The sequence below is a fragment of the Sphaeroforma arctica genome, assembly GCF_001186125.1.
Source record: "Sphaeroforma arctica JP610 unplaced genomic scaffold supercont1.107, whole genome shotgun sequence".
In the NCBI taxonomy this organism is placed as follows: domain Eukaryota; class Ichthyosporea; order Ichthyophonida; genus Sphaeroforma; species Sphaeroforma arctica.
Genome location: NW_014040451.1, coordinates 75,760 through 87,782, shown reverse-complemented (window position 1 = coordinate 87,782; position 12,023 = coordinate 75,760). Strand labels below are relative to the sequence as shown.

Below are 12,023 nucleotides of genomic sequence, written 5' to 3'. Positions count from 1 at the left end.
TATATATTATATATGTGTGTGTGTACAAGTATGTATATTTATATATATTTATGTATTTATGTATATCGGTTGTTCGTTCAGTTCAAGTTCATAGTTTGATACATTCATATAGCACCGTGCAGTCAGAATATATCGCTAACTATAAATACAATCCTATCTTTCCTTATCCACCTCTTTGAAAACCACACTTCTAAAAGATTGTCTAAAACTTTAATTTCCGTAAAGCTGCGATTGTGAGTTTGTGGAGAACGCAGGAACAAATTGGTTAAAGTCAAGGTTCCATGTTGTCTTTGTTATTTCCAGTGATGCAATGTATATGGGAACTGAGATCATTCCTGTTCGTCTTATCACATACATCACATGTTTATTACTTCACCATAACCACGTGTGCTATCCACTACATATTGTCTTTTCGAAATCAAATGCCACTGTGAAGTCGTGACTCTGCCGCACCCACCTCTTCATCGTATTGTGAACTGATCAACTCGCTTTCAAATTGAAATGCTCACATCAAAGCGGTGTCGCCCGAACGCAGAATGTGAAGCCTCCCGCTGTGCAGAATTACATTGAGGTATATATCTGTTCGTCCTCGATGCACACTGTATATAGACACATATACATGATTTCTGCCGCACGAGTGTCCCAAGTTCGCGTTGCCAATTAATACTGATGCAGTGGCTTTATTAGCTTGACCCGCGACCGCGTTACAAGACAATAAAGTCTTATGAGTTACGTATTGTTCGACATTTCTCTCAGGAAGCGCTGCAGAAGCTGTACCAGGCGCCCATCAAAACATGGATCTCCTCACGCACAGACACGGGTGTGCACGGCCTGATGAACACCATGCATTGTGATACACCAGTTCGAAGAAATGGAGAGGTTAGTTCAAATTCACCACGCACGCAAGCCAGCCAAATACTTCCTTGTAAGATTTGCATCATATCTTGGTTGTTACTATGAACTTTGGTGGTGGGGAGCATACTGGTGCGCGATTCTGCTGATAAACTATGAGTATATCCGGCTATTTGCAACATGAGGTTACAAATACAAAGACTCGATATATATCTGATAGATTTCTATTCGAGTTCACGCAGTTCTACTTGTAAGAGTTTGAGACTAGTAATTACCAGTTTATCGAATTATTGCTTTATTTCATAATAAAACTGGATACAGCACGTGACACTGATTGTTGCAATGATCTTTATTTGCTCACGAATAGTTCCTGCAGCCGTACAAAGTCAGAGATGCACTCAACCACTTCATACCGATCACGGAAGTGCGGATACGAGGGTGTTTGGAGGTACACCCAACATTTAATTGTCGGTAAGTGGCGCGTAAACGCACACACGCACATATGATATTTACAAAATATTATTTATTTTGATATATGTATGGATTGTGTATCACATCGTGCCTTATCACGCCAAATCAAATATTCTTTGAGTCTCAATGTGCTTAGTGGTGATTTCGCAGTCTACCTTATGTTTTAATAAATGTTACATTCGCATATTTCGGTGCATTTCTCATAATAGTAGTTGCTTTCATTATTTGGCAAACCTCGCTCTATCTATGCGTACGACATATATAGCGCTCATGGCCAGTCCTTCCTCCCCTCACAATCTGATACAGCATCATTAGGTGATCACACGTAACTATTGGGTTTGCATTATCAAGTTCATAAGTGCCGGTCGAACATAGCCCTATCGACTGAAAAATAGCAGCACACATACTTATGGATATGTATTAAATAGACTCGGTCCTCCATGTCTCCAGATTTATGGCTACCGGACGAACATACACGTATAGGCTGATGCACAATAGCACCCACCGCAGTGCATTTGATGAGGGACGCGCAGCTGTGGCTGACGTTCCGAAAAACCTCTCGCTCAACATAGAAGCCATGAACGTATGTCTAGTGTTGTATATCATTGATTATAAGTGTGCGGGTCCTGTTCCGTATATTGTGCTGTGATGGCGCTCAGATAGAAACCATAAACGTATGTGATTAGTTGTTTACCATCACTTCTGATCATGTGATTCCCGCTCGCATGTCACACCCGTCCGTTCAGGGCTAGGTGTGCATATCCTGAGCGCTGTGCGGGACCTTCACGGTTGAACTCGCGCTTGCTTCCTAAAGCATCCTTTACAGGACTCGGGGTACGCATCCGAGCCACTGGTCACTGTATCCAGCGTAGGAACAATCATTACGTTGTACCTGGGCGATTCAATATAATTGGCTTCATGTCTATACTGTGTTTTGTCGTATCATGGGGTTGACTCAAAAAAGACTAAGGAAACCATATATACGAGTCTTTGGGTGATAAACTTTCTATTAGTATATTGTGCATAGCTGGCGCACAACATATCTGGTAGACCTGTGTGCGGCATCGATATAAACATAGACATCGATCGATGACTTCTAAATCTCATGGGTGATCACACATTTTATACGCGCAAGATTACGCATCCTTTGCTTCCATAGTATACATACTCGTATATCGACATGTGCCCATCAAGCATAAATCCAACAGCTCTACCATAACACAAACCCCTATTCACACTTCACGAATGCATCACCTCACAGGATGCGGCGCAAATATTAGTTGGAACGCATGACTTCTCGTCGTTCCGAGCGTCCGGCTGTCAGGCGAGCCAGCCTGTGCGCACAGTGTACAGTTTGTCTGTCACTCGTGAGCAGACCGAGTTTAGCAGCATAAGGTGAGCTGCTTGCCCATTCCCGTATGTATATTTGGTGGTATCCAAGTGTCTGAGTATCCGTATAGAATTTGTTTCTCAAATAATATTGAAATCCACAAATCACAGTTAACACTTGAAAAATCCGAAATCTGCAGCAAGTGATATGACAAGCGGTTGCATCCCGCGTTAAACCGGGCTGGTGTGTGCACAATCTGAAAATGGTAGTTAGGCCTCAGAAATAAGTGAGTAGCAATGCAGGGACAGATGTGTCTGTGTGGCTTTGATCTATGGACTGACATCTAGACCTTTTCCCATTCCTCTCGTGTGATGAAGCCTTGACCTTCAGTTTATTCTTTTATCTGTTTTCATTGGTAGTTGATATTGCCAAGCATATCGCGCAGAATATCCTATGTCATGGTCATCTCCGTCTCGTTCATGTCGTACCTATTGATTACAAAGTGCATTTGCAGTTCTGCAGTGGTCATGTAAACACAGGTTCACATTCAATCCCAAAAGGCAGATTTTGCATACCAGAGTAGCCACGTGGGTTAGGGCTCAGAATCTGATCCGAGCCCGATGAGTGCAGATTCAAGTTTGATGGGTTTTTTATTAATCTGATAAGGCAGATTCCAGTTTGATGGGTTGTTATATTAGAGTCTGATAAGAGTCTGAATATGTATAACCCCAAGAACCTGTTCGAACCTTTAGGGTAGCCAGAAGCATTTCTGGTTGCAGATCAGAAATAGCCTTTCGTAGCTCATGTCCGTACTACCGCTACCTGGCAGTGACGGAGAAATGGCACACATCACCATATACGCCAAGGGTTTCTTATACCGGCAGGTCCGGAATATTGTGGGTGCACTTGTGATGGTGGGGTCGGACCGATGGTCTGCTGCAGGTAACTACAATGCGAACATGCGTGTTCCAATCGTTGAGGCTATAGAGGCAGTGTATTATTGTGTACTGATGAGACTTGGACTATATCACTTGCTAGAGTAGTTCATGAATTTACATATGTATTGATGTCGGTGAGATAAGCCTCCTTTGCGGTTCGCTAAGTCTGCTATATGTGTGTCCGACACACATAATTGTTTGTGTAGCTGTTTTGTGGGTATTCACAATGTTACAGATGCGCCGATCTGTAAAAGTAGTTTCAAGCCTCTTGTGTGTTCAAGGCGTTGCTGGAACCCCATTACAATGAGTTACACACTGTGGCTATGTATGCAATGATATAGCTTTTTGTTTCGTGAATTTCTCCACAGATCTTCGGAAGGTTCTCGATGCAAAGGATCGTAGTCGCTACAAGTACGTGACGGCCAAACCTGAAGGTCTATATCTGACGCATGTGCACTATCCTTTCGGATGTACGGTCGAGGAAATGGTGAGCAGAAGAGATGAGATAAAGGAGTGGAGCTTCGATGATGTACCACCCTGGGAGAGGGATGCTGAACTTGATAGCGAAGATGACGAGACTTTAACGCCCCCGGGGTCTGCAGAAGCCAAGTAGGATTCTGATCGAAGCGTGTACCTAGTGCAGGCGCACTTCAAGTAGTTTCCCTAGTGGATTGCTTTGATAATCATATAGAATCGTGGCAGACATGGCCTTCTAGATTTAGATATACACAAAAGATGTGATTTTCATCAAGACATGAACGCCGACGCAAAAAAAAATCCCACGAGTATTCCACTGAGGCGAGATCAATGGTATGGTGGCTGCGGTTGGCTTTGTCAACAGACCTGTTTCATCCTGCTGTAACAGAGATTGACATAATTAGTTAATCGTAAAACTCTTATTTTCTCGTAGTCATAGAGCAAGTGTCCAGCCTTCACGGTGATTTTACAAGATTAGGTGAAGGGCTACGTACTTCCTGAATAAATCCACTCTTGGTTTGTGAAAGATAGAGGACTCTCCTGTAATCATATAGCAACGTTACGAAACTAGCAGTGAATTTTATTTTATTACCTTCTGATCAGAGATTCATTTCAATTGGAAGGTTTGACTCTACTAACCTTGTTGATTTTTCTATCCCGAGATCTCCGTCAAGCCAAATATGTGTTTATCGGTCAAGACGATTTTATAATAATAACAACCCTTGGGCCGAGAACACCAGTCGTGTGCATATTAATTTGGCTGTGCGCTAGTGCATGTTTTCACTATTCAGTATCTCAGCACTACTTCCCTGATTTCAAACAAGATAACCCTCTACTACACCTTGGCTTTCCTGGTGAGCGGTCTTGCAGATGTCCAATGTCGTGTTGGGAGAGCGCTAAAGCTTACATTGGATTATTCTGAATGCGTGCTACCGCAGTGTTCGTGAATACGGAACATTTGCAATTTCGCATTCTTAGGCGCTCCTTCTTATCCTTATCTATATCGTACTCCTACTCTGTGAACTCATTGATGATGGCCCGAATGGTACCTACCATGATGTTGTGGGCTGCCTCCGGGACCGATGGTGATTAATGTATTGTAGCGAGTCTTGGAAAACTACCATCTCGGTGATCTTGTTCACGACCATTCTTAGGCGCTCCTTCTTATCATTATCTATATCATACTCCTACTCTGTGAACTCACTGATGATGGCCCGAATGGTACCCATCATGATGTTGTGGCCGGTACCGATGGTGATTGGTTTATTGTAGTGAGTTTTAGTGAACTACCATCTCGGTGATCTTGTACTTCATCAACTTACGATCATTCTTGGGCACTCCTTCTTATCCCTATCTATATCGTACTCCTACTCTGTGAACTCCCTGATGATGGCCCGAATGGTACCCACCATGATGTTGTGGGCTGCCTCCGGTACCAATGGTGATTGGTGTATTGTAGTGAATGTTGGTGAACTACCATCTCGGTGATCTTGTACTTCATCAACTCACGATCATTCTTAGGCGTTCTTTCTTATCCTTATCTATATCGTACTCCTACTCTGTGAATTCACTGATGATGGCCCGAATAGTACCCATCATAATGTTGTGGGCTGCCTCATCCCTACGAGACAAATGGTGATTGGTGTATTGTAGTGCGTCTTGGTGAACTACCATCTCGGTGATCTTGTACTTCATCAACTCACGATATACAGTCATAATGGGCTCTATGTCTTCCTCCCGTTGTGGCGGCTTAGAGCGGTCATACTCATCAGCGCAGAATGTATGATGTACCGTATGTGAATTGAGGAACTTGACCCGTCTTTTATGCACTTTTCTTCTAAATATATCAGTATCGTCAATACCTTTATCGTCATACCCTTGAGGTTGGGGTTTGGGTGTCGATGATACGACGCTGCCAATCACAGGGCTGTGATTGTCCGTTACACCGCGCTCAGTGACCATAAGGTGTGTACGTTTTTTTAAAGCAGACTCTATCGATGTGTTTCTTCGAGCAAATGTGTTTCTTCGAGCAATATTTCTAAATTTAATTGGACAAGTCGGTCGACGGCCATATTCCGAGAGCTTTCGCCACGTAGAAGGAGGCTTCCGTTTTGTCTCCTGTGTACGTGTCGTTTGCAGTGGAGCTATAGTACTATCGTGAACGATTGATGTAAGTAAGAGAGGCCTTGCTCTTGCTACCCCAGACCTCGGTGAAATTGGTATTCCAGGTGTTTTAGATATCCCATCTCGGTGTTTGATCAAAGGACTTAAAATCGGAGATTCAACTGCCGGCACATCGGGATTGTAGAAGTGTGAAACGTCCACATTTGGGCATGACAGACGCCTGCCGGTCGAGCGGCGTGGTTTGAATTCGTCAATTGACGAGTTGCCCAAGACTTTCGATTGCGGTGGACTTCGATCGGACACGGGAGGCTCCGATATGTATTGCTCCATATGTGCCTGTATATCTGAATCATCTGCTATGAGAGAAGGACTTCGTTGTCGAGCTAAACTCGGAGTGGGCAAAGCCCTTGCCGTAGGACGTATTATTGATCTGGGTCGAACTATCGGCAACTTATTTTTTGTTGAAAGAGTACTAGTAGGTGCATGTAGACGCCCAACTTCAGGCGAAGATACACTTGGGCATGACATGCGCCGGGCTCTTGGACTAAATGCTGCAGGTAAGCCATCCTCTTCAGTTGCTAAGCTTGAGAATTGGTTAGTGGTTAGGGAAGTAAGTACTCTGCTCCGGCGGAAAGACGCTACTTGTTGTTGGCGTTGTTGTACTGGTACGTCCCTACTAAATTTTGACTGAGGTTGGTTTTTATCTAAATGTTCAGATGCGGGTAAACATGGTTCTGCAGGTAAATGTAAATCACGCACTTTAAGCGTGAGCAATGTTTGGTCGGGTACCTTGCGTACACTACTGTCCGTGATAGCACTTTCTAACGACCCCTCTACAAGTTCATCTCCGGAAACATCGTTGACAAGCTCTCCTTCCACTCTTGACCCTCCTTTCGAACCTTCTCGGCGAAATATTTTAATTATTTTCTTGATGCTCATTTTGCAATCATCTACTTTACGACCGCTACTAATTCTTTAAACTTGCCTTCGATACCCCGTTTTGCAATTGTTTTCCTCGATGCTTTATGGCTGAATCCTAAAAGATGAAGCATGAAAGCGCAAATATGCATGCTATTTGAGGGAAGGATGCGTTTCTACGAGTGTGCGTGGGGTAGGGTGGTTGTAGTGTGTCAGAAGAATTGGTTATTGTAATGTTGAAACATGTATAGTTTTGGTTTCCAAACAAGAAATATATAAATTGATTTTTCGTTTGTTCATGCTTTTGTTCTTGTTTGTCTCTTGGTTCTATTCAATATAGCGTTTGTATTTCAAATGAAAACTATAAAAACTGAAGAAAATAACGACAAAAGTATTTTATACCCCTCTAAAAATGAGTCGAGAGTAAATATTTGATGTGCACTGTGCAATAAACATGGCGCATATATGCCAAATTGCCAATATCACTGCGATGACAATCTCAGACTTTCTCAAATTCGTAGCCAGAAAGCACTCTCTCCCTTGTGTGTATATTCAGAAAACTACGATGCAATGATCGAAAAATTCGAAACAAACAAAATTATAAAAGAAGACTGAAGACTGAATTGAAACAGCCTTCTACTCTTTAGAAGTAAAAAGAGATAAATATTTTTGTAAACAAATAGATCAACGAAGTGACGAAGTCATGTATATACATATTTATGTATCATAGTGTGTGTATTTTTAAACCCCCAATAACATAACTACCATTTCCTTTTAAAGTTTTTGTTTTAAAATAACACTGACTTTTTTTAAATACTTTTGAAAAGAAACAAGAAGAAAAAAATGTTGTATATTTTAGAAGGCTATGATTTTGTTTCTGTTAATTGTTTTTAAAAACATTTATAAAATTTAAAGAAGAAAAATATGCTGACAAAGTACAAGCAATTTCAAACAACTGATAAAATATATAAAAAGGCGATAATGTATTTGATATATATAAACAAACAATTTTCTAAAATTCTTTTTTTTAGATCTTATGTAAAGTTTTTTATAAAATATAAACACAAAGCTATAGATAAAAAATATATATATAAAAAACAGTTGGGGAAAGGAAAAAGAAAAAATAGATATCTGAGCCCTGGGGCCTTGGGCTTAGGGAGTAGGGACTGGGAGGCTGGGACTGAAAGAATAAAAAAGCATTAGATTGCCATCGGGCAATGGAATTTGAGTCTCGATCATTGTAAAATCTGACCAGGTAAACGACATCGACGAGGTCGGAATATTTTGATTGTACACACTTACTAGAAAAACGAATAAACGACATGGTCGTTTATATACATAGATCCTTTTGTGGCGGTTGTCTGGCTTTACATATAACAACTCTACACTAGACTCTATTTACTAAATAAATACTACTAAAAGATCGTTTGCTGAAATGGTTATTTATATATTTGAACTTGTTATATAGTTATTTATATACACAACCTGCTCGGTAACCACATGACCCTCTACTAGTGAAGAATAATAGAAATATAACTAAAATATAGGGGATCGAACTAACGTCCGAAGGACTACATATAGCTAGCCGATATTGAAGGTGACCTGCTAAGTAAACATTGTTGGTAAGATATGTAGTCAGAGCGAAGACTCCATGTCAGCTGGGAACAATAAACGACCATAGATTACCGACCGACATGTTATTTTTAGCCATGCCGTTTCGGTTTTAGGGTATTTTATATCAAAAAGACCATGTCGTTTACTTACCTGCCACCTGGTCAGAGCAAAATACAGTATGTATCCACATTTGGCATTTTGTTACTCAGCGAGTTGTGACCTGTGACTTGTGACTCTTGTGAGTTGTGAGTCGATGTTTTACTCAAAGAGTCGAAAGTGTATTTATTTATCGATACATCCGAGATCGAAGGACTTTGGACTATGGACTTTGGAGAAAGGACTTTTGAGAATAGAGACTTTTCACTTTTGGACTTTGGTCTACTAGTACATATTTATTAGTACTGAACTACTGATTGTAGGCTTTAGGCCTCTTTTTTTTTTTTTATATTTCTCGAGCACGGACAACGAGCCACGAGGGAGCCGAGGCTCGAGACCTGTCACTGACTCACTGTGATGATAAATTGATACTGTGACTCTGAGTCTCTGACACTCTGTGTCCTTTTGTGATGCTCGGGGGGGGGAAAGACGTCACAAGAAAGTGAAGAGTAGACTCAACAAGAAGAGACTGAAGAGAGAGTGCCAAGTTGCCAACGAACTAAATAAATAATGTAACTACTATAAACATTTGCTTGTTTTTTAAAAACAAAAATAGAGTGTACAAGAGCTTCGAACTAAATATTTGCTCCCGAACAGTTTGTATCTTTGTTGGATGACAACTCCCATTATTCAGATGGATTGTAATCTTTTTCTCTACTTCTAGATAATATTTATTTTTGTATTCTTTGTATTCCTTCATATTTTTATTTTTATTTTTTCGAGTTTATAAGATCCTAACCCTAATTTCCTGTCCTGATCCCGATTTGATCGTAGCCGGCAATCTCAAGATTCCACAAATCCTTGGCCAAACCCGGAAAGCCCTGAGCCCAAAAATCCTAGTCCAAAAAGTACAAGTCAAAGCTTACGATTCAAGTAGTCTTGGCAATCCTCCTCTATCCTTTCTTAATCCTTTGTTTTGAAGTCTGAGGTCAGATAGAAGAGAAATAAAGACTCACCTAAATGTTACTGACATGCCTCAGAAATACGATTAAATTATAGGTATGACAGATCTTCTCAGTTTAGGTATAACTCTCACTGGTCTGCCTAATGGGCTAGACCCAAATAAAGATCAGTCAGATGATAACATGTTAAAGATACCTAAACCTTTGGAAGGTGAAGCAAAGGATATGATTCCGCACTTTACCGATATAATTATGAACTTAATTATACAAAACAGAAAGATTGCAATAACTGACGGGTGTATTTTTTAAGTTCTCTAACGGGTACGTTAAACTTGACTTGACAAACGTCGGCATCTCTAAGTTAAAGTGTGCTTCACATAACTACGTGAGTTGGAGACACAAAAACGTTGTCAAACCCCAAATTGAAGATTGGTTAAAAAAAAGTGTCTAATTGAAATCAAATATGATGCAACCCCAGTTAACTTAGCTCTTTTAGGGGTCGATCAATATAAATCTGATGGAACGTTTAGTAAGACAAGAGTAGTACTAGACCTGTCGCCAATCAACAAACTAATTCCGCAACATAGTTTTCCCCTGCCAAAGATAAGCGAGATACTACGCAAAATGGAAGGTGCGACTATCTTTTCCAAGATAGACTTAAAAGCTGCATTCCATCAATTTCAAATATATGAGCCGCATAGGAAATACTTCTTCTTTACTTGGCAAAGTAAGAAGTACCAGTTTAAAGGTGCACCTGAAGGCTTACACTTGTTACCTTCTTTCTTCCAACAAGTTATGATGGAACTATTTACGGACCTGTCGGATATATTTAGATGATATAGTTATCTTTACAAAGACAATACATGAACATACTAAACTCGTTAAGGAAGTCTTAAAGCGACTAAACCATGCCAAACTTAAGATTAACGAGGACGAGTGCTCTTTTGCTAAAGATACAATACACTTACTTGGTTACAAGGTATCTGCAGCAGGGGTAGAAATTGATCCTGACAAAAATTAATTTCTGTTGGTTTATCAACACCGATTACTGAAAGAGATGTGAACTCTGTGTGTGGGTTTGTCAACTTCTTCTCGGATTTGGTACCTCGTCTTTCTCATTACCTATATACAATTCTTTAGCCGAGTTATAATAAGAGTCAACGGAATTACCCTACCGTCAAACAAGAGCTCCTTGCTATTGACACTGCGCTAAGACAGTTTAAAGACTACCTTTAAGAAAGTTACTTCACTGTCGCCTGTGATCAAAAGTCTGTAACATATTTAAAGGACACGAACCCTGATTCACAGTTGGTGAGCCGCTGGCATGACATTATTGCTAAGTTCGCTTTTAACATTACACACATACCAGGAATATATAATCATCTTCCTGACATGCTCTCTCGACTTGTCCCTGACTACCAGAAAACAGTTAAAGAGTTATTAGCAACCGATTGAATGCTTAATAAGAAATGGTTTAACCTCGCTCAATCAAGATTGGGTTCATTTACTATTGATATGTTCGCCGCAGAACATAACAAACAGGTTTCTGATTATAGGTCGTTGACTCATCCTAAAGGTGATGCCTTTCAACTTGACTTATCAAAGCATAATGCGTGGGCTAACTCACCTTGGCAACTTATTGCACAGTTGTTAAATTATGTTAATATTACTAAATCTACCATGACGCTGTATTGTCCCTTACGTAGCTCCGACCCATGGATACGTGATTTAATTAATATGATACAAGACGAGCCTATCTATGTCGATCGTGAAACCGACACGTTCTTGTATCCGGGATCCTATTCTATTAAGAAGACGCCTTGGAAACACACCATTGTTTTTCGCATCGGTCTTGCAGGTACCACTAAGTGGAAACCCTCAACCGAGTTCTTAGAAACTAGAGGAGTCTAAGAAGTTTGAACAAAAGCTCAAGACTCGTACAACACATGCACCCAACAAGGGTGCAGTCGAGGTAATGCCACCTAAAAGGTGTGACAGAAGACCAACCGATGCGCCGAGTCATAGTCGATTTGGTTAAACTCCCGCGATCCAAGTACACTGGCGATGTATATAAAGTAATACCGAACAAACGCCCGCAAACAGTGGCAGAGTTATGCTATCACGTCTTTAATGACTTCGGTTTCCCCCGAGTACTATGTTCTGATAACGGTAGTGAGTTTTGTACCGACGTAATGGAGGCACTTATACTCGTATCAGGTATGACCCATAGGCGTGGTGTTC

The 12,023-nt window shown here is 40.8% G+C and overlaps 3 protein-coding genes across 3 annotated transcripts; 1 reads left to right on the top strand and 2 right to left on the bottom strand.

Moving 5' to 3' along the window:
- The first annotated feature begins 514 nt into the window (after positions 1–514).
- SARC_02405 (hypothetical protein) lies at positions 515–4,606 on the top strand. Its single transcript, XM_014303833.1, has 7 exons — positions 515–571; positions 757–879; positions 1,220–1,323; positions 1,774–1,906; positions 2,585–2,718; positions 3,483–3,595; positions 3,960–4,606. Exons 2-7 carry the CDS (start codon positions 835–837, stop codon positions 4,202–4,204), a joined length of 774 nt encoding a protein of 257 aa, XP_014159308.1. The 5' UTR covers positions 515–571; positions 757–834; the 3' UTR covers positions 4,205–4,606.
- Positions 4,607–5,622: 1,016 nt separating this feature from the next.
- On the bottom strand, positions 5,623–6,030 carry SARC_02404 (hypothetical protein; the record flags this gene model as incomplete). Its single annotated transcript, XM_014303832.1, has 1 exon — positions 5,623–6,030. One exon carries the CDS (start codon positions 6,028–6,030, stop codon positions 5,623–5,625), a length of 408 nt encoding a protein of 135 aa, XP_014159307.1.
- Positions 6,031–6,112: 82 nt separating this feature from the next.
- Positions 6,113–7,131, bottom strand: SARC_02403 (hypothetical protein; the record flags this gene model as incomplete). Its single annotated transcript, XM_014303831.1, has 2 exons — positions 6,113–6,212; positions 6,275–7,131. The coding sequence occupies 2 exons, from the start codon at positions 7,129–7,131 to the stop codon at positions 6,113–6,115; spliced, it is 957 nt and encodes a 318-aa protein (XP_014159306.1).
- Between the last annotated feature and the right edge of the window lie 4,892 nt (positions 7,132–12,023).